Here is a 22482-nt window from a genome sequence, read left to right on the forward strand (position 1 = left end):
TCTTGGGTGGTGATCAGGTAATCTCAGTTTGTGGTTCTTCTGCAACCAGGTATTACTTCAGGGTAAACTACTGAGACTCAGGCCTCTCTATTAAATGTATCGATGGCAGGTGATAATGGTTTAAAGTAAAGAACTTCCTTTGGGTGATCTGTTCATATTTAGCTTATCATGGCTGGCTCCTACAGTTTTCTTCTTGTTGAGCTGTTCTTAAGTCTAATTAGAGAGCTCTTGGCTATGGCTAAGGTATGTGTGCCACTACTGCACTCTTAGGGTTACGGCACCATGCAGGTCATTGTGCTTCCGAGGCATCATAGCTGGGTAGGACTATTGGCTATTTCTCTCCTTTGGAAGCTTCAGGTACCATGAAACCTAGTCCTTGATGAGGAGGCTTTCAGGTCAAATCCAGCTTGGGTCCTCTGAGTCTTGTGTCTGAAGTACATACTGTCTTGAGCAAGAGGGACTCACCTTCACCTCTGGGATCAACCAAGGGCAACAGCAGAAGTGTATAATGTTTTGGAACAACCCTGGCCAACAGCCCAAAAGAGGATTTCACATTCCTGGTGTTGGGGTTTTGATAGCTAGATTATGGCTCTTTGGAGGAAAGATTTCATTTAAACTATGTAAACACAGACTTACGTGTATTATAGGTATTTTTAGGTAGACAGTTAATAGCATACTTACAGTTTTTCAAACATCTTTACTGTATACTCCTTTCTCCCCATCCCTATGTAAATCTTCTCTGCTTTTCCTGTTTATCCCTTCAGATCTCTTGTACCCTGCTGTTCCCCACTCTTTTGCCTTCCCCTAACCCCCACAATGGTTACTTTTTACTTTCCTAGTTTATCCAGTTACTACTCCCTCACATCTGAAGATTTGGAGCTAGGAACATCAGCTGAGAGAGAACATACATTTGCCCTTCTGGGTCTAGTTTATTAATTCAGTTTTTGTTTGTATATGTAAGAGTATTCCAAAAATGTCTTGATTTTTAAAAACACATTAAAAGCAGATAAACTAATAATAAAAAGGGAAAAATAGAAGTAAATTACAAAACTACAGCAATGAATTTTACTGTGTAAAAGTACCCATACTCTTTTTGCTGCTGATGTACGTACACTGATGTTCACAGCTATTCAGTGGTTTTTAGTTGTGTCAGATGTACAGTTCTCTGCATGCTCAGTTAGCACAAGCTGCATGTGGTGTTCAGTGTTTGAAGTGTGACTCGAAACATGTCTTAAGTGTGAAATATAAAACTGGATTTCAAAGACTTTCCCTAAAGAAAGAATGAAAAGTATTTTATTAATAAATTTCACCATGGTTGCATTTACTTTCATTTGTTTCATGTATGTGTGTTTAAATGTTTGTTAGATAATTTGTAATTATCAATGAACTTTTGGTCTTGTGGCCCACATTATGTTTTCTCATAGCACTTGTTCAGATTATCTATATGTGTTTATATGTTAGAAATAACACCGTCTTAGCAGGACACCTTTGTAATAACTTTGAAGAAGAATTCCTTTTTGGTATTTCATATGTAATTATTCCATATCAGCATTATCTTTTGACTTTTTTGATATTGGCCCCAGTGTTGCAGTCCTTTAACCTACCTCCCTTTGACTCTAGCAGGGCTTCTAGGAGTTGATTAGGCTCCAGTCAGATCATTGTTTCTGATTATGGCCTTGAGTGCTTAGGTAGATCAGCACTTCATGTCTTGAATTGTCATTTCTTTATAAAGAAGTTCATTTCAGGAAACTGCTCAATAGGATTGCTCTTTTATTATTTTCTGACAAAAGTAACATGATCCATTTTTAGTTTGTTGAAAGTCAGAATAGAAAAGCCTTTTATATTAACAAAACCAAAATGCTTTTCCAGGCACAGAGAATAAGGAACAGAATCAGTCATGAATTATAGTCTTGTAGAAGTCACTTTTTTAAATAGATCATGAGTGGACTATCAGTCTGTCAAGGGCTTTAACCTCTATTTTATTTTCCATTATACTTGGGTCCAGGTTGTCATCAGCTACCAGTGTAATCCTAGAGAGAGAAGTTAGAGTTAGATGGAATAGTGTGGTCGTCATGGAAGCATCCTTTAGCTTCATCAAGGCAGTTCAGATTTGATTATTACAGATCTGTGTTGAATACCAGGCCAGTGAGATAGTAACTGTAGCTAAATCACAGGATTATCATTTCTGCCAGATGATTAGGGTTACCTTAGAAAACCTATGAATGCTTGAGCTGTGGACATACTCTCAACAGAAGAGGAAAGGTCTGTCTGCCATAGCTAGTGAGACGCAGCGTGTTAGCTTGATGAATCTCAAACTATTTATTCAACAGTTTATTTAACAACTATTTATTTAACAAACTATTTATTTAACAGTTATATTCCCTCTCCGCCTGACCCCAGCACACAAGCGTATCAGCGTTTCAGAATTATGTCTCCAAGGGATATCTAAGCGTATCAGTAATTTTCTGTTAAGATAAAATTCAGCTATGTTGTGTCTAACTAGATCTTTCAGAGAAGAGTGTATGCTCTATTTCAAAGACCTAGGTATTCCCTAAATTAAATGCCTGGGCGGACAGTAGAAAATATTTAGAAGTTTATATAACATTTAATGGGAATGTATACAATTTAACATGTTAGACATTGTGCTATGAATTTAAATTATGGCATAAATATATTAAAATTTTGTAAAATGTAAATATGTTTTTTTTGTTTGTGAGGAGGTTGGTACATTTAAATAATTAATATAGTTTAAACAGTAGCTGCAAATTTAAGTGGACACACTAAACCTAACGATTTAAGGACATTTTGTCATACCGTAAATAAAATAAAAGGCAGAAATGAGTAGTTTTTACTTTCACTAGTCAGTTTGTCATCCTGATATTTCCATTGTCTGACATATTTTGGGCACTTATTAACTCATAAATTAGATGACCTAGAAATTGTTAACTTTAAAAAAAATTCATTTTGGGCCGGGCAGTTGGTGGTGCAAGCCTTAATACCAGCACTCATGAGGCAGACGCAAGTGAGTTCAAGGTCAGCCTGGCTACAGAGCAAGTTTCAGGACAGGCTCCAAAGCTACAAAGAAATCCTGTCTCGAAAAACCAAAAAAAAAAAAATTAATAATAATAATTCATTTCAGGAGGAGGACTCAGTGTGCCATCTAGTGGACATATTGAGTTTTCTGATCATCAAATATTCATAATTATTCTTTTCTTCCAAAGTTCAGTTTTCTGGACACCTTGTCCCTTAGCCTTTTTTGATTGTTCATGCTTGTGTTACTTAACTTTACTATAATTTTGCTATAATTTTATCTCAATTTTGAAAATTATATTTGAAAGTAACTTAAAGCATCAAGACCAGTCTAATGACAGTGATATATTTGAGCAACAACACGCATTAAAGACAAGATATGTTTAGATTTTTTTCAGTTTTGATTAGCCAAGAAAGAACCAATGGAAACAGAAGCATGATAATTATTAAATGTCTTATTATATATGTATAGAACATTTAGATGGTCATTTTATTCATTTCTGTCCTTTTTATTTTAATTTATTGTATTTCTTTTTCTTTAGAGAAATCCAAGGCCTGTAACTTACCAGTTCCACCCCAATTTAGATTACTACAAGGCACGGGGAGCAGACCTTATGAATAAAAGCCGGTAAGTCCCTTCCTATAGCCAGTATCAGAAGTCATGTATTTCATGAGGATTATTTTCTAGATTTAACATGCCAAAACTGGTGTGTAATGAATCTTTGCTAAATAAATTTCCTAAGTTCTTTTCAGCATCATAAAAAATATTTTTGTTAACAGTGGTAATATGAATTAATACAAGCACTATAGTAATCTGTATGGAGTGTCCTCAGACCACTAAAACTGGATCTACCTCATGACGCACCTGTACCACTCCTGAGCATTTTCCTCCCTGCGGGGCTCTAGAACACCATGCACTGAGATACTTGCCTATCCATACTTACTATAATGTTAAGTTGTGGAGCTAACCTAATTGTCTAACAGCATATAGGTGGATAAAGAAAATGTTGCATGTATATACAATTAAAAAAAATTTTTTTAGCCACAAAAGGGCTGGGAAAGGGGACAAGAGGGCGGTATAGGGGGAAATATACTCAACATATAAAATACACAGTATCATGTACAATGAACATATACTAAGAAATGAAATTTTTAAAATATACCAAAAGAATACATTTTTAAGTTTTCAGCTTCATTTTTCCAGCAGTAATAAACCTGAATAGTTTCTACTTGGTGTAATCTCTTTCTGGATCTTCACTGTTGAATGAAAAGAGGCAGTTCTATGATATATTTTTAAATTATTTCACTAACAAAATTAAAATTGCATTTCCCAGTTGGCTTTAGCACTACAAAATAAGCTTATAAATGCATCCTTTGTGATCGGCGATTGCACACACAGAACTCTTAAGGGTCACTGTAGGAATAAAAACATTCAAATCATACTTTTAAAAGAAATTAACATTGGCATAAAGGGTTGATGAACAGTTCTGTTTTTTCATAATACTATACTTAGATGTCTCAAGAGTTAACTTGTCAAACCAGAACCATTTCAAATTAGAATGCAATTTCAGAGTTTACTCTAGAAAACAATGTTAGCAATGATAAATGCTGCCAAATTGTCCAAATTTTTTTCTTAAACATTTTCCTGTGTGTTAACTTTTCTTGAGAATTCCAGCAGACTAAATATATATTTATAGAGTGCATACATACAGTGTGTTCTGCATTAAAATGACTGGCACTTAGGAAATGGTAGCTTAAGGGCTGGGGAAATGTACAAGAGTCTGACTTTTAAACTTAAACCTGAACCTTTTATTACAACAGTAGAAACAGAGTAACACTATTACAAAATTACCCAGCTTTGATGGATATGTTTGTCCCATAGTTTAATGTAATTATGAGACCAGTGTCATAGCCCATGAGACTTATCTAGAGCTCTGTTCTATTTATTCAATTCATCTAGGTCTTGTTTCACAACTAGTAACTAGTTCATTTAACTCAACAAATTTTACTGAACGTTGGATATGATTATTTAAGCATAGAGGCACCTGTATAACAGTCATACTCAAACCCCTGTCCTAAGGAATCTTAATAACCATCTATTTAAATTTCTTCCTCCTTATGCCGGGTATTTAGTTTTTGTATGTTTAAAAGATAAACATTAGATTCACTTGTTACATAAGGTCTTTTTTATCTGAAGACCCTTCTGATTCTTGCCTACTAGACTATCTTTCATGAAACAGCCAAAGAAATCTCAATTTACAGCAGTTCATATTATACTGCCACTTTTGCCCTTCCAGAGTTTTCCTTTTGCCATCAGTTATCCAGTCTTGTGGATAAGTGTACCACTGTCTCCCACCCTCCCCTTTCTCCACTCGTAGGTCACAGACAGACTAGTCTCTCATTCTAACCTCAGCGTGGAGTGTTTGCACTATGACTATCTAGCTGCTGAGCGCTGCTCCCACCTGACCTTGCCAGGGAGAGCCCTGCCTGGTACCACCTTCCAAAGGACACTCTGTTGTCAGCTGTCTTCTCTCTGCCTGCTGTCCTGTATCTTTTGAGAATTCATCCTTTTAAAGTATCATCATCCTTCCTGGCATCTGTCACTTTTTGCCCAGGATCTTCTAAGGCAGCTGAGGTCAGCTGTTACTCACCCACTCCTATCAGCTGGCAAGTCAGACTTGCTATAGGGAAAACACTCAACAGATATTCACGGTGGGCTTTGTTTATACCCTAGTTCCAACATCTTTCTCCCACAAATGAAATATACTACGAATCCTTTCTTTTCTGTCCTTCTGGTTTTATTTTACCTTTTTATCCTGTTGTCCTTGGTCTGTGTGTGTGTGGGCACTGATTTTTTTACACACTTCTTTGTAAGCATACTGAGATTCTTATACAAAGAATCATGATGAATAGAAGAAAGATTTTCATCATCTCTTTTGAATTGTTAGGAATTTTTTAGATTTGTTATTTATTTTGTGTCTCTTGTGTGCCTGTGTGAGTCTGTGTGTACCACATTATGCAGGTGCCCACAGAAGTCAGAAGAGAACTTCAGGCTCACTAGAAAGGAACCATAGGCAGTTGTGAGTCCTCATGTGGGTGTTGGGAACTGAACCCAGGTCCTCTGCAAAAAGAATGTGCTCTTAATCATTGCACCATTTCTACAGACTTTCTTTTGCAATTGTAATGCTTAAAATTGAAACTGGGTCCATTTTAAATGTCATTCTTCTTAAATAGCTCAGGAACTGTTGGTACCTGATGGCTGCTTGGGGAAAGAAAGTTTGTTTTCTTCAGGGATACAGTTTCTGAGAGAGTACCTATCCTCTAGTTAGTGGCCCTTCATGCATATTATATACTGGTGGCACTAAGTATACTCAGTGAATTAAAAAGACAGGAACACATGAAATTGGGAGGAAATGGTGGTACAGATGTACGAGAAGGAAGTGCAAGAGAAGGAATATGTAGGCTTGATTAAAACATTATATGTATATATTAAATTATAAATAAAAATATTAAATACTAGCTTAAATGTTAGAATTATCTTTAAAGAGTTTGTAAATGCAAATAAAGACATTACAACAATATAAAATAGTATTATCTAACAACTAACTGTCTTAAATTTCCAAAGCAGTTGATGTGCAGAAGAATTAAATAAATAAATAAATATGAACTATAACTCATATCTGCTTGGAGTAGATGAGTGATAGCAAACTAGCAATGTACAGGAATACAAAGCAGAGGTTGGTTGTCTCTACACCAAAAACAAGTTTGGATTTTTTTCACTCTATCCAGGTTCAACTAATTGACAAAAAAATTAAAAGTTTTCTAAACCAAACAATTTTTCCAATTTGTAGTTTTTGTAATACTTTTTAAAAGCTAGAATATTTTCACACTTTATTCTTCTGATATTTCTATTTTTACTCAAAAAATAACATAAGCATAGATAGCCATCTGAAAATGTAAGATGTACCTACACAACAATTGTGTCAATAGACTTAGGAAAAGTGAGAGTGGAAATGTCATCAGATAAAAATATATACCTTTAAATGCTCTTATTGGAAAGACAGAAGATGAAGAATGAATAAGTAAATGAGCAACTGAATGAACAAACCAAGCATTCAACCTTGGGAACAGTAGTAGAAAGAAATAATAATAATTAAAAAAACTGTAGGTCAGAATGCAGGGGAATACTTTAAAATAAATTGAGAATAAATCTTTCAAAAATATAAACAAGAATCTAAGGAAATTGTGCTAAAGTTATTGCAGTAACCAACATTTGCTTGGCTTGTAGGGGTCTTTTTTAGGGTGTTTTGTTTGTTTGTTTGTTTATATTAGGGAGAAGAGTTGGTTTTTGTTTAAAGCTTTAGAAGCTGGGTCATGACTGTGCCACTTAGGTGGGTGAAGGTTCTAGCTCTCTTTCAACTGTGTGGGGAATGGGGAAACTAGGAAGACACCCAGAGTCACACAGTTCCAGAGTAGTCCAGTCAGAGCTGAATTAGGATGAAAGTGTTTCAGAGAGATTATTGTTTTTTCAGAAAATGCCATGTTGCTGAAAAAGTCTAACAGTCTAAGCACTCTTGTGTTCTGCTATCTTTCTAACTGTAGACAATACCCATGGAGATTTCAGTCACGTGGATGTGGTTAATCAATGTCTTGTTAACTCCAGATTCATTCCTCTGGCTGTTTATTTCAACACTGCCCATTACACTCCGTTCCCAGCCCCCACTGTCCTTCAAACCTGACAACTACAGTGATTCCCATGACTAGTACACCCCACAGCCACAAATATTTATTACTTCAGGTGAAGGATATTGCTACTTGATTCAGCACTAAATTGAGTAACTTTGATGTAAAAACTGTCCATGCCTTGAAAACAAGCCATGGAAAACAGGCTATTCCTAGAAGTACATGATTTGCTATCGCTTACATCTTTAAAAGCGCTCACCTTCAAGGGTTGTTTTCAAAAGAAAATATGCTTCTAGATGTTCTGAGTGGTAGATGAAAAGTGTGTTTTTTAAAAAGACAAAAACATTTAAAAAGAAGCTCATCTCTTTAAAAGCTATTCAGATGAAAAGAAAAATCTCTCAGCACAAGCTTGATCTATATGTTTTTGTGGTTATTAGTAGTAATGAAGGTACATTAGCCACACTCTCTTGATAGTGCTGGAGCTGTTTCTTGGTACTTGTATCAGCATATAAATTTCACAACTGGCAATATGGGAATTTGACTAGTACGTTTTTGTTTATATAAAGGGGTAACAACATTATAAACTTCTTCATATCTTTGAATTATGGATCTTGCTTTGCACACAAGCAAGACTGAAATGCAGCTGAACATGGCAGCCATTTTCGTGCTTCACTAACTAGGAATAGGCATGTGTTCAGGCTGCTGAACCTCTGCAGCCTAGAACTGATGAGTCCTTCTTATTTCATTCATTGTTTGTATTCAGTCAACATGGATTGAGAAGGTATGTAGAAACTGAGTATATCCTGCTTCATTAGGAAGCTAGTAAAAGCTGAAAAGCAAGTATACCTACTGTATAGCCTCACTTACACAAAATATGAAACTTGATACAAAAGTAATCATTTGAATTAATTTTATTAAATTATTTTTACACTGCATTGAGTTATAAGTAAATGAATCTTCTTTTATTCCCCCTTTTAAATTTGATTATTTCTTCTCCAATGCAATGTAAGCCCTCGAGGACCTAGCTCATGAGCTGGTGCCATTAGAGAAAACTTTGTGTTCCTCTTTATCCCAGAACTGAGTGACAGTCAGTACATGTAGCTGCCCCTGGAGAGAAGAAATGCTTTATAAGTGCTGCCAAGGAGATGTGGGAGAAGGGAATGGCCAGGTGACTAGTCTTCAGAATAATAACCCTGAGATCCAGTACAGACTGAATCATCTGTGAACTAATGCTTCATATAACAAATATTTATTTGGTTCTCTCTTTGCCAGACACATTTATAACCCAGATCCTAGCAAACCATAGAAAGCAAGGAAGATAGTGTAAGATTCCACAAAGCAAATTTAACTCATACACATATTTATATAGTTTTTGTATTAATGTGGTTTGGATATAAAATATCTCCATGTGTCTAGCTTGGTCCTTGACTGGTGTATCCAGCCATTGAGAGGTATCTGAATCATGAGGGCTCCTTCTTATTCAGTGTGTTAATCATTCATAGATTCCTAATATGTGGTGTAGGATGTGTTGCTTTCATTGGTTGAATAAAGAGACTGCCTTGGCCTTTTGATAGGGCAGACTTAGGTAGGCTGAGTAGACAGAACTATGCTGGGAGAAAGGAGGCAGGCAGGGAGAGCCGCCATGAAGCTGCCAGGTCAGACATGCTAAATCTTTCCCGGTGAGCCACGACCTTGTGGTGACATACAGATTATTAAAAATGGGTTGAATCAAGATGTGAGGGTTAGCCAATAAGAGTCTAGAAATAATGGGCCAGGCAGTAATTTAATTAATACAATTTCCATGTGGTTATTTCGAGGAATAAGCTAGCCAGGCGGCAGGATGCAGCCCACTCCCCCTTTTACTACAAATATGATGACATGATTGGAAGATGACAGTAGGAAGTAGCACGTTGTTGGAGATAGTAGATTCTTAGGAGTTTCTTGCCAAACTCAGTCTCTCTACTCACCAGGAAGTCAGCAGCTCTGTTCTGCAGGCTCCCAACCATGGTGACTCTGCCTTGTCTTGAGTCTCAAAGGAATGGAGCTAGCTACCTGCTGACTTAAACCCTGAGCCAAAATAAATATGTCTTCTATTCAGTGGTGGCAGGGACAAAAGTTCAGCTCCACATTGTCACCCTCAGCAGCCTTAACTTTAGAGATCACAGCTCAGGTAAAGCTAGATCTTTGTCTTCAGCCCAGAAAAGAATTTCAGAAAAAGCCAGTATGAGATGGAGTTGGGGTTATTAAAAGAGAGATTTCCATATAGATGTTAAGTCCAGCAATAAGAGATAAGGTAAAGAAAGACACACCTCAGAGTATCGGCAGGCTTCTCAAAGAAGAGCTCTGGTTTGTTAAAGACATTTGTGCTATGGATTTAATCAGGGTGGTTAAAAGAAAAAGAGTCATTCTGGAGAAGAATAAGGCATGCTCATCAGTAGGCATGAGTTTCAAAGGGAGGGTTGTAATTAAGAGTCTCAGCATTAGCCGTATGGACTGTGCTGGTGGCTCCCACATTACATCTCACAAACTGGTCAGGAGCTTCCATCCGTCCTGTCTGTGCTTGACAGATGGTTTACATGTGGCTGCAGAGATGCCGTGGATGGGTTATCATCTGACAAAGTAAAATCAAGAGTCCTAGAAAATTACAAGTTTGTACTTAGGAAAAGAGAAAGCTGCTTAGAAAATGGTGTGAATCCTTGATTTTTAGCTGCTGGAGGCGTCAAGCAAGCGCAGGGCAAAGGCGTTTTTCCTTCCTATGTCCTAATTTCCTTTCTTTCTGTCATACCCCTCTTCCCTAAGTTAGTGTCAGGTATACTGTTCAGCTAAGAAAGTCAGCCTAAAACATGCTGCTTTTTAATAGTTGTGTGTCTGCTCAAACAGCTTCAGCCTTAGAAACTAGCAGTGTTGGCACGCAGTGTGTCCTGTGGAAGGAAGGGATAATGAGACTCATTTTCCATGAGCCACATTGCTATTCTGTGGTCACATTAGGTCCATACTTCTTTACATAGCTGACTTAGTAAACAGCTTTTCCCAAGATTAGACAAGTTGGTTTTATTCCAGGGGAATGTGCAAAAAGGCATTATCCTCCAAGTTAAATGTTTTCCCACTTCATTTGATGTTCCCTTTTTCATCTCAAAGGACCAATGCCAGAGGTGCTCCCCTGAATATACACAAGGTCTCCAACAGCCTGATTAACTTTGGAAGAAAATTGATTTCCCCAGCCTCGGTTCCAGGCAGTCTGGGTGGCCCTGTGCCTGGGAGCAACAGCAGCAGCTCCTTCTCTGCTGCCGTCCCCACCTCTGAGGAAGCCCCAAGGCATCACATGCAGCAGCAGCGGCAGCAGCAGCGGCAGCAGCAGCGGCAGCGACAGCAGCAGCAGCAGCAGCAACAGCAGCAGCGGCTGATGAAATCTGAAAGCATGCCAGTACAGTTGAACAAAGGTAGGAAAAAATTTCAGTAAATCCAAAGAACCTGAAGTATAGCCTGAGAAACCACCATCCTAGAAACAGAAATCCATAAAAACTTAGTTTTTCAAAATCTGTTGTATGTGAGTGATCCTTTTTAACTTAGAAGTTAGATATTGTATTCTTGATTAAGAAGGTATTTGACAACATATTGTCACAGTGTGGTTTATATTTCTGTCATATAGATGCCCATCTTATATGATGGTATGAACTTTCTCAGCATATAGTTCATCAGTTGACTATGTTCTCTGATAGCTGTGTAAGAAATGCTTTGAGAAGACTCTTAGTTACCTGGGCTGTATAGACTAGTCACAGCACTCACAGCGTGGCAGTGATTTAGAGCATAGTTTGTGGTCTCTCATCTCATCCAGCTATGTCATTGCTAAGGAGTATATATGAATCTTTAGGAGAAAAGAAGCTGAACAAGATGTTAAGCAGCCAGAATAAGCACTCAAGTCCATGCACTCAGTGGTGTAGCCGTAGACTGGTATAAGAGCGGGTAACCCAAGGAATGATGGAGCCCTTGGACCTCATTTGCTGAGGAAGGCGCTGTCCTGAGCACTCCGGCTGCTCTCACTTGTTTCAGGGCCTGTCCAGTACTCCCTTCTCTGCCCACAGGGAGCCTTACACATTCTTACCTAGAGCCTTCACCCTTATTTTTCATGCTAGGCTCCTCTTTTCCTAGGAAATTAGAAACAACTACATTTCTTTTTATCTGTGGAATATTGGCTGTACACTGGAAGTAAGAAATAGAAACACGGCGGCAAAAGCTGCACAGAAGCACAGCGGTTTGTGGCCATTCTGTCCAGTAAACATCCTAACTAAAACTTGATTCATATCTTAAAGGAGTAACTATGTTAATGGCAGCATTTAGTACTTAGTGGTATCAATAACAATGGTGATGTCAACACAAACAAAGTTACAACTGTATGCTTTGCTTAAGGTTATCACATACAAAATTATTGTAAAGGTTTTACAAATTGGAATTTTAATTGGATTTAGTCCCTGGTGATAGATGCCATGCACATGTGTACTCACACACACACACACACACACACACACACACATATATATCTGAAGCCCTCCATTGCACATGTGTACACACATGTACATTAGAAGCCCTCCGTTGCACGTGTATACACATATGCACATTAGAAGCCCTCCGTTGCACATGTGTATACATGTATGTACATCTGAAGCCCTCCATTGCATATGTGTACACACATATGTACATCTGAAGCCCTCCGTTGCACATGTGTATACATGTATGTACATCTGAAGCCCTACATTGCATATATGTACACACATATGTACATCTGAAGCCCTACATTGCTGTCATCATATTAGTTTTCTGGTTTTTTTTCTATGTGAAATACTAAGTTTTATATGCTTACTATTTAAGGCATATTAGAATATCCAGTTTACCTTCTATGAGAATGTCTCATTTAAAATTACATTCTTCTCATTTTCATATAGAACTGTCGCACATGATTTAAAGAAAAGGAGACATCAAATCATTAACATGTTGAAAATGTGTTTTAATGCCAAGAGACATGCCCACTTTCAGAATGGAAATGAATGTTATTTTATATATCTCTTAATTGTACTGTTTTATTGTTCTAAACAAATATGATTTCAATATTGCTTTGATAACAAGCTTTAGTCTGTTGTAATTCTAACTGATGGCAGGCAAATGAGTCAGAGAATCTCTTAATGCTTCAGCTTAAATTTTCTGAGAAACCAAGCCAAATGACTATAGAAATATAAAGTTGTATCTCTAAGGAAATGTCAAGTATTAATATCACATAAGTGAGAAAGGAAGTGCGTGGAGATGGAACAATTGGTGAAAACTAATTCCCCAGTTGTCAGGAGATAGCAGAGCTTCAGCTCCCTGTTGGAATGCGTATCACTGAAGCATCTGTAACTGCTCCCTGGCCTAAAGGAATGGCCCTTGCTTTTCATTTGATTATTTGTTTGTTTGTTTGTTGGGTTTTTGTTTTGTTTTGTTTGTTGTTGTTTTAATAGCTCGTCTAGTTTGTTCTGGCCTCATTATTCTCATGCCAGTACCCACCCTCCCCAAAAAACCTTGTCACACACAGAGATAGAGAAAACTGCTTACCTCATGACCTTCCTCTATTCACCTTCTCGTAAACCCTAAACAACCCCTGAAGCGCTGACTGATCACCTAAAACAACATTTCTGCACTGATGCCTAGGAAGTCTGCAAGCTCAGAAAACCTGTGGTGCTTTGGTTGACAATTATATCATTAACTTTACGTTGAAAAAGCATTCCTCCAACATTGGTCTGTGATGCTAGCTTCCCACAGACACTGCTGTGCTGTCCTCACAGAGAGCTCTTGAACACAGCAACCTGTCTGCAGTCTAATGCTGTATAGAACCATCCACCTCATGCCTTTGAGGAGAGATAATGTGGTTGTTTGTAAAGATGAAAACATTGTGACTTTTATAGACCATAGTTATTTGTAATTGTAAAATGGAAATTGTGTTGGCCAGACCCATGCATGTGCATCTTAAAGTGCCTGGTGTAGTTTGTGTAGCCACTGAAGAAAAAGGCAGCAAAGCTAGTCCTTCATCTTCTCAGTAAGATTTATATTAAAGTGAATCTCCATGTCTACAGAGACTGCAAAAGATCTTTGAAAATCTTTGTAGCAAAATGGGTAGCTTGTATAAACTTGAAAAGCCCACCCTTTATCAGTCAGCTTAGTTAACTGTATTATGAAAAGTCAGGTTGTAACCATTTCTACTTTAAGCACTTCTTTGGAATATGTTCCTGTGAACAAATTTTATTTTGGAGATAGGCAAACATTTGTCTGTTCTTTTAGTTGATAGAAATGATGTAATGTCACCATGTAATCTTGCTGCAAATCACAGTATATTAGGTCACCAGAACACTAAGGGATGTTAATTCATTTAAAGTCAAATTTTATTAGTATACTAATATAATAATATATAATATGTAATAATATAATAGTATAAATATAATATATAATAATATATAGAGGCTAGTACATTGTATATAGTGTATAATTTAGTAATTTTATATATACTAGTAATATGTGTGTATGTATATTCATATATATGTGTATATGTGTTTCATATATATATATATATATATATATATATATATATATATATGAAATAGAAAAACTAAAGATTATACCTGGGATATCTGGTGGTGCCTTTCTAAAGACTTGAATCCTTTTACTTAGGCAGCTCCAGATAACCTTCAGACACTGCTGCCTCCAGGGCGTTACTCTGAAGATGCTCCTTGTTGACTGCCACCCCAGAAAGAAACAAAAAAAGCTCAAAATCCAGTGTCTGTGTGCCTCCTTTCGTGCTCCTTTTTTTCCTTGTCTGGGTCACTAAAATGTGCTCTCTCCACCCCTCTGCTTCCTTTCTGTGTTTACAACTGTTCCTTTTTGATTTGAGCATTTACTGTGGTTCTAATTTGTAATGAAATATTGCCTATAAAAGGATGTTAAGTTAAAGCTATGCAGTTCACAGATACATTTATAAATGCATGTGGTAAGTTTGGAAATCTTTTTCCCTGGGTAACATGAAATTAGTGTGTAAATCTTAGGAATTTGCTTCAAAGTTCAGCTTAAAGTATTTCCTGATGTAGAAAGAAATCAATTTCAAAAGAATACCTTTTAATAAATGATGTATCATTCCATTTGAATAAGTCTTTTTATGTTTTAAAGAATCACACTAACGTTTGTCATATCATAAAATCTATTCAGAAATCTTCTGGTCGTTGTGGTTTTTTCTGTCCCTAGTGTAGTTGGAGCTTGTGTGTTTTCCCTTTAGCCAAAACAGGAATCTTCATAGGGAAACACCATGTTAGCAACATTACTTACTTTAAAATATTTCTTGTTTCCTAAACTCTCACTGTATTTCATGTTCTGTATTTTTAGTAATTTCATTGTAAATTTATTACAGCATTTAGTGTGAAAAACAAAAAATTCTTTATTTTCCTTTTATTATATCTAATTATTTTCTCTTATGAAATCTAGGTGACGTAGTTACAGGAAGCAGTGCTCAGCTCTCTGTTCCTGTCCAGGCTCTAACTGACCTCCAAGGTACAGTTGCCATAACCTGCCTTCTCTTCCTCCTTCCTCCGTTTCTCTTTCCCTCTCTCTCTTCCTCCCTCTCTGTTTCCCTCCCTCTCCCCCTCTGTGCTTCCCTCCCTCTCTCTCTTCCTCTCCCTCTCATTTGCTGGCACCTGCTACATCACCCTACCCAGACTACCTTTATTGTCACAGCCCTCTCTCTTCCAAAACCCATGTTTCTAGCCTTACCCTCCATTCTGCTACCATAGTTTGGCCACTGAGTGGCACTGTTGTGTAAAACAAAAGTCCCTCTCAGGGCCTGCCTTAGTGGCATCCAGCTCTGATGTGAGTTTTCTTTTGATTTTTTGTTTGCAAAATATGATTCAACATATGTTTGACATTATTCTCTGTAGGCTAGCTGCATAGAAGGGATTTTTGTTATTGAATAGGTTCTCTGTGACAATATTTGACAAATTTGTTCTAAGATTTGTTTCTAATGCTGATTACCCATATGTTACCTAAAAAATTACAACCAGCCTTTTGTACAACATGTTTTTGAAATAAGTATTGGATATTGAAATAATATTAAAACTTTTGTTGTCCAGTTTAACCAGTGTAGCCAGCCACCATAATGAGGGAGTGATAGTGGTTTGCAGTCAGAGTGAACACTGTAATCTTAGCCATGTATTTGACTTAAGAAATACAAAAAGGTAATTAATTTTTCAGTACTTTGAGATTTTAAGCATAAATGTCTAAGATTGATCCACTGATATTTTTTTACTTTGCACCTTTTTGTTGAAATAAAGAGAAATTTTGACTTAAAGAGTCCTTCACAAATTCAGTGCAAAAACGGAAATAATACAGTATTAATTAAAACTCATACCATGTTTTGCTTACTTTAAAATATCCATACAATAAAGAATTATATTTGTATTAAAATACTATCAATCATTCCTTTTTCTTTTACTGAGATTCTGTATTCAGTGATATTTACTCATGTTTATCCAATGAGTATTGGTTAAGTACCTGCTCTGTGCCATGCTGTTTCTGTTGGTCCTTTGGTTTCCCGCAGTATCACCAGCTTTGTAGATATTACCTTTGCTTTAGATGGTCAGTCAAGCCAACTCAGTTGGAAACTAGCCCTTTTTCTGAGTGTGTACAGAATTCCCTTTGCCACCACACTCTGACAGAAAGTGTGTCAGTCTGATGGAAGGTTCCAGCTGTCTGATGACACGTGGATTCTTAACCAGTGATGAGGAACCTTGGGAGGGCAGCACAAGGAAATGACCCCTGCATCTCCTGAACTAGATAAGTAACTTGTATTTTCCTAACATACTTCCTAATCAGTGTGAATGGAAGACTCGACAATGTCTGTCCATGCTGAAAAGCAGCAAAGTAATAAAGAAAATGAAGAAATGAATTTCAAACTTTCAGTGATCATTGACTTCATATAGTAGTATAGTATTTGTGTGGTTTTTTAAAAGAAAAATAGGAATATATAAATGGGTTCATGATTTAAAGCAATAAATAATTTTTAGAAAATTATTAGAAAGCTTACTTTTATATTTGCATTATAAATTGCAGTAACAAAAACCAACACTTGCTACTGCAAAATTTGTTTTTGGAAGATTTAATTGTAACTGGAGGTTTTTCTTCCACCTGCCAGTTTTCAAATAACCACTCTGAGGCTTGATATTAATTACAAACTGTTTGGCCTATTACCTTAGGCTTATTATTAACTAGCTCTTATAATTAAATTAACCCATTTCTGTTATTCTCTATTTTACCACAAGTCTCGTGACTTGTTACCTCATATCTTGCTTCTCCGGAGGCTCCTCACTCCCTGACTCCACCCTTTTTCTCCCTGTACTCTCCACTTGGATTTTCCGCCTAGCTGTATTCTGCCTGGCTGTTGGCCAAATCAGCTTCCTTTTTAACCCATGGTACTAATGTTCACAGCATACAAGAGCGCATCCCACACCATTAATTATATATATTTCTTTTAAATTGGTTTAGATTTTTCATTACCATAAACGTCTTTAAAGTTTTTATTTCTGTGTATATTTATGTCTTATATATTGACATCTACATATACATAACACCCAAGGAGATATTATTACAGTACTTATTAGGTGACTTTTAAATTTAAAAGGAGAAAATCTCCCTGGCTAGGTAGCCACTGTTCATAGTCCTACGGTCAAACCAAAACGCATTCAGCAGTTCCAGTTAGTCACAGGTATTAAATGCAGCATGGGAAAAGCCCTCTACTTTCTTCTGCCAACCATGCTGCTGTCCCATCTCCCCTGGAGCAGTCTTCATTAGGTTTCATATGGCTGCTTCTAGGGGAAAGTTGGGCAGGAAGATGGAAGTCACATTAATTTGATAAGAGCTCACTTGTCTGTGGATGACTTCACTTGGGGAACACCAAAATAAAGAGGTAACTGAAATGTCCAAGTGCGGGTGGGAAGCAAAAAATTAATAGGACAAGAAGAAGGAGGCCAAGTAAATTGGAGTAGAACACAGTAAAGATAAGAGACAGCTCCTCCTCCCAGGAGTAACAGAAGAGATAAGACTTTAACTATCAACTACTCTAGCTACTGTTGGGAGTGATGAGTGGTAAGCTTGAGGTAGACAAACAGCTCCACTGTGTTCAGCATAATTGTTATAAAACAACCAAATGTCTTAGCTTGAAAATGTGATTTTATGAAATACTTGTTCCAGAAATAAATGAGTGTCTCGTTCAGGGTTTTTGCTTGGTTTTTTTTCTTTTTTTTTTTTTTTTTTTTTTTGAGGTGTTTTGTTTTGTCAACTTGACAAAAAGAAAGTTATATGAGAAAAGGAACCTGTTTATATGAGAAAATGCTTCCAACAGTTGCCTGTAGGCAAGTTTGTAGTCCATTTTCTTGATTGATGTTTGATATAGATAGGCTCAGCCCATGCTGGGAGTGTGCTTGCCGTCCCTAGGCAGGTAGTCCTGAGTTATGTAAGAAAGCAGGCTGAGCAAGCAATAGCAATACAGAGCAAGTCAGTAAGCAGCACTCCTCCATGGCTTCTACTTCAGTTCCTGCCTCCAGATTACTAACTGTCAGTTATGGAGTATGAATTGTAAGCCCTTTCTTCCTCCTAAAGTTGCTTTTGATCATGGCATTTTATTACAGCAATAGAAACACAAATTAAGACAGAAATTGGTACCAGGTTTAGCTATTGCTTTGGTAACCTTAACTGTGTTCTGGGGAGGATTTTGGAAGGACTTTGGAACTGAACTAGAAAGACAGAATGTTCCCAGCACTGGGCCACTGGAGCTGAAGAATAGTTATGATTCAGAAGAGACCAGAACCACTAAAATGAAATGGTACAGTCTATACTTGTCAGATGAGGCTGAAGAATCAAACACCTGTGGTTAAGATGAGACCAGAATTACTGAGGAAAACTATCTGGAAAGTTTTTCCTTGGTCAGCAGAAAGAGTTAGTCTAGAGCAGGCTAAGACTGTACCTTGTGCTAGCAGCTGGGCTAGGTACTTATGCAAGAGACTCCCAGGCAGTTCTGATTCTGAAGGTAAAAAGGAGTCATGGAGAGCAGGTGGGGTTTAGCACTGGTGAATGTGCAGCCTCTATTGCAATTAGAAGCAATTAGAAGCTCCAGAACTAAAGCTGTAGTGGAAAGAGGCTGAGGTTTGGCACCTTGTCTAGAGAAAGTCCATTGAAAAAAAGAGCCCAGGAGAGGCTATTGGTGAAGGTGCAACCCAGTTGCAGTGGAGACCCCAGCAATTGGATGTACCAGTACTCTGGGACAACCACCAAGATGTGGAGTGGAGCCAGCCTGAGCCTACAAGGCAAGGTACATGTGTTGTGGGGTGGCAGAGCCAGCAGGGTGGAGCTGCCTAGGTCTTCGGTGCCCAGAAGATACTGAGCATCGGGCAGCAGTCATTTCGCAGTTGGAGTTTGGTTTTCCTTTGGTTTCATTGGGACTGTTTCCTGGTTCTTTCCTCTTGGGGTAAGAAATATATAAATGCTTTCTTATATTTTATAGAGGCCCTGAGAGGCTTTTTGTAATTTTTAGAGAGACTTGGGGCTTTGAAAGAGACTTTGGATGTTTTAAAGAGAGTGAACATTTAAAGTATTTGAATTTTAAAAGAAGGTGAGACTCAAAAGCTGGAATATTTTATATTATGTGTTAGTATCAGTGTGGTGTCTCAGGGACAATGAGACAGGAGAGATTGTAGTTCAAGAGTGATGTCTTCATGTGTTACATTGACAAGGGTTCAGTTGTTCTGGGGTTTGTTGGTTTGAAAATTTGACACAAGCTGGAGTCATTTGAGAGGGGTGAACTTCAGTTGAGAAAAATGCCTCCACGAGTCAACAAAGCTATAAACTGCCTGCTATAATATAATATAGTATAATATAATATGATATAATTGGTACATCCCAACACCTAAAGAACCCTGGTAAAGGCTAATAACTGACTCAGATATTTAAATCTTGTCTATTTATAAACCAGCAAAGTAACTGCACAGAATGGAAACGAACTTTAGAATACAGTAACAAATAGCAAGATAAGTGAATGCAGGAGGTAGAGCAGCATGGGGTCTGACTTCCAGAGTTGCCACATCATATTATGTCTAATTGTTATAGAAACTGTAAATTATAAAACAGGGAACTATGGCTCATACCTGGTAAAAAAGCCATCAATCCAGACTGTCTCTGAGGAAATGCCACATTAGATTTTACTATAAATGTGTTCAGAGAACTACAGGGAACCCTTTGTAAGGACTGAATGGGTAGAAACAGTGTCTTGGCAAAGGAAGAACATCAATAAATAGGAGTTTTTTGAAGAATCAAATATTTAGCAGTTGAAAAATACGACAACTAGAGTGAACTTTTTACTTCTTAAATTCAGCATCAGACTTGTGGTGACAGAACACACACTCAGAAGTTGAATGTGTGTTGACTGAAAGTGTCTTCTTGGAGGAAGAGAGAACAGAAGGTGAAGATAAATGATCAGTATTGAACACCCTGCCTAGCCCCATTAACAGTAACAGTTTACAAACAGTGGGAACCCAGGAAAAGGAAGAGAGTGGAAGGCAGAGTATGTGATGAAATGGCACATACTCATGACTTTATGAAAAGCATTCATCTGTACATGAAAATAAGCCACTTAACGCCAGAACCAGACACATCACAGTCAACTGTCAGTCGGGGAGTTACAGCTCAGGTGAAAGAGCTCTTGCCGAGAATGCACAAAAACCAAGGTTTGATCCCAGCACCATATAAGCCGGGCACGTGCAGTGCCATCACTCAGTAGGTGGAAGCAGGAAGACCAGAAGGTCAAAGTCATCTTTGGTTGTAGACCAAGTTTAAGGCCAGTCTGGACCAAATGAGGGTCTGTCTCAGGAAGAGGGACTAGAAAATGCAGTTGTAATTAGAAGTGGAAGAAAACCATCTTGTAGGTGGTAGTTTCTTTGATCTGAGCACAGGTACCAAAAGAAAAATAGGCAGATGAGATTTCACACAATTAAAAACTTGGATTTCAAATGACAAAATATAGATGGTGGAAACAATACACAGAGTGAAAACTGCTTTTAGATCATATATCTAATGAAGGACTTGTGCCCAGAGTATGGAAAGAGCTCAGTATTATAAAGGCATATACTTCAATTTCAAGAATGTAAACAATTTGAAAAGTGTTTCACCAAAGAAAGTAATGCCTTAAAAAATACTCACCAGAATCAGAACGAGACTTTATTTTGTGCCCAATAAGAGAGTTCCAATAAAAAGGTAGCTACTGAGTACTAATGAGGATATAGAGAAATTGGAAACTCGTAACAATGCTAATATAAGTATAAAATAGTACAGCTTGTTGTAGGTTAGATTTTTGTGTGGCTGACTTACCAGGCCAAGGGTACCTGATATGGCCAGTGAGAAATAAATCTTGACCACACATAGTAAGACTAAAGCTCTGACAAGTTTATTGTAAGCAATCAGACATTTTATACCCTTATCAGAAACAGAATATAGTGTTTATTATCAGCATCAATACAATAGTAGGTGCCAGGATACAATGCTGTTTGCTAGCCATGTGGGATATGCAGGATTAATGTCTAAGGCAAATAGTCCTGCCAAGTTTCTATATGTTTGCTTAGTGTCTAGGAAATATAGAGAATCAAGAGATAGCATGAATGCTTCACTGCCTAAGGGAATACCTGGTTTCTCAGGAACTGCAAGGCACACAGTGCCCTGGGAACCACCTAAAAACTCTGTAACACATGCCTCTCAAAGGCAGCCAGGCCAGGCCAGCTCCCTGGCTCCCTGCATGCTGGTGTATGCTTGGGATGTTAGCGTTCTGGCTTTCAAGTTTGAGGCTAGACTGGGTTACAGAGTGACTTTAAGTATAGCCTGGACCAAATAGGGAAACCCTGACTCAGGAAAGAGAGAAGGGAAAGGAGGGAAGGATATGATTTTAACAAGAAAATTTCTAAATGGGTCCCGGGATCTTTTCCATCCAGAGAGATCCTAGTTATGGGTTATTGCCATAAACAAATAACCCAGTGAAGTTAAGGCCTAGAGCCCTGGAAGGGGGTAGGAGACAAAGGAGGGAAGGCCAGGGTAAGGGAGAGCAGAATATTCCTGTTGTAGGCCTAAAGTCAGCACAGGATGCTTCTAGGACCATAGAGTCTCTATTCCCTGCCCTTTTCTAGTTCAGAGAACCTTGTACTCAGTTTGAAATTACTGCGACACTCATTAAAGATTGTTGTTGAGTGGAATTAGAAACAAAATAGATTTATTGGGAAAACAGTCCTGCAAAAAGAAGAAGGAATGGGCTTGAGGGGTGGTGTTAAAGACTACTGCAGACCTTATAGGAGTCCAGGGCTTCCTGTGAGAGGACCTAGGGGCTGAGGGTGGGGGGAGCAGCTCTGCTGCCAAGCACCACAGGATGGGAACCACCTCAGGAAGAGCAGGCACTCCACTCAGAACCTGAGCAGATCCCGAATAGCCTGGGGAGGGGGCTGCAGAGGACAGCTGGTGAGACTGGGGACAGGAGACTGGTAGATACCTACTAGTCCTACTGCGACACAGTGACTTTGTATCTGTGACCCAAGAGAAAAGACTCATCTGTAGGGAGCATCTATTAATCATGGACCTTATACTTGGTGAGCATCCCAGATGCCACCATTGCAGTCAGGGCACGAGCCCAGGGAGAGGTACTCAGGCTCCACAGTGGGCTAGGGGCTGTTGTAC

General features: G+C 38.0%; 1 protein-coding gene across 4 annotated transcripts in view; it reads left to right on the forward strand.

The window, feature by feature from the left end:
* Tbc1d5 (TBC1 domain family member 5) overlaps positions 1–22482 on the forward strand; it is a 466882-nt gene that overhangs the window by 387543 nt on the left and 56857 nt on the right. For all 4 annotated transcript variants that reach the window (XM_038341979.1, XM_038341980.1, XM_038341981.1 and 1 more), the window contains 3 exons: positions 3573–3658; positions 10852–11153; positions 15211–15276. In XM_038341979.1, coding sequence (XP_038197907.1) covers positions 3573–3658; positions 10852–11153; positions 15211–15276 — 454 coding nt within the window. The remainder of the gene's footprint in view (positions 1–3572; positions 3659–10851; positions 11154–15210; positions 15277–22482) is intronic.

Source organism: Arvicola amphibius, chromosome 9, assembly GCF_903992535.2.
Source record: "Arvicola amphibius chromosome 9, mArvAmp1.2, whole genome shotgun sequence".
Taxonomy (NCBI): Eukaryota; Metazoa; Chordata; class Mammalia; order Rodentia; family Cricetidae; genus Arvicola; species Arvicola amphibius.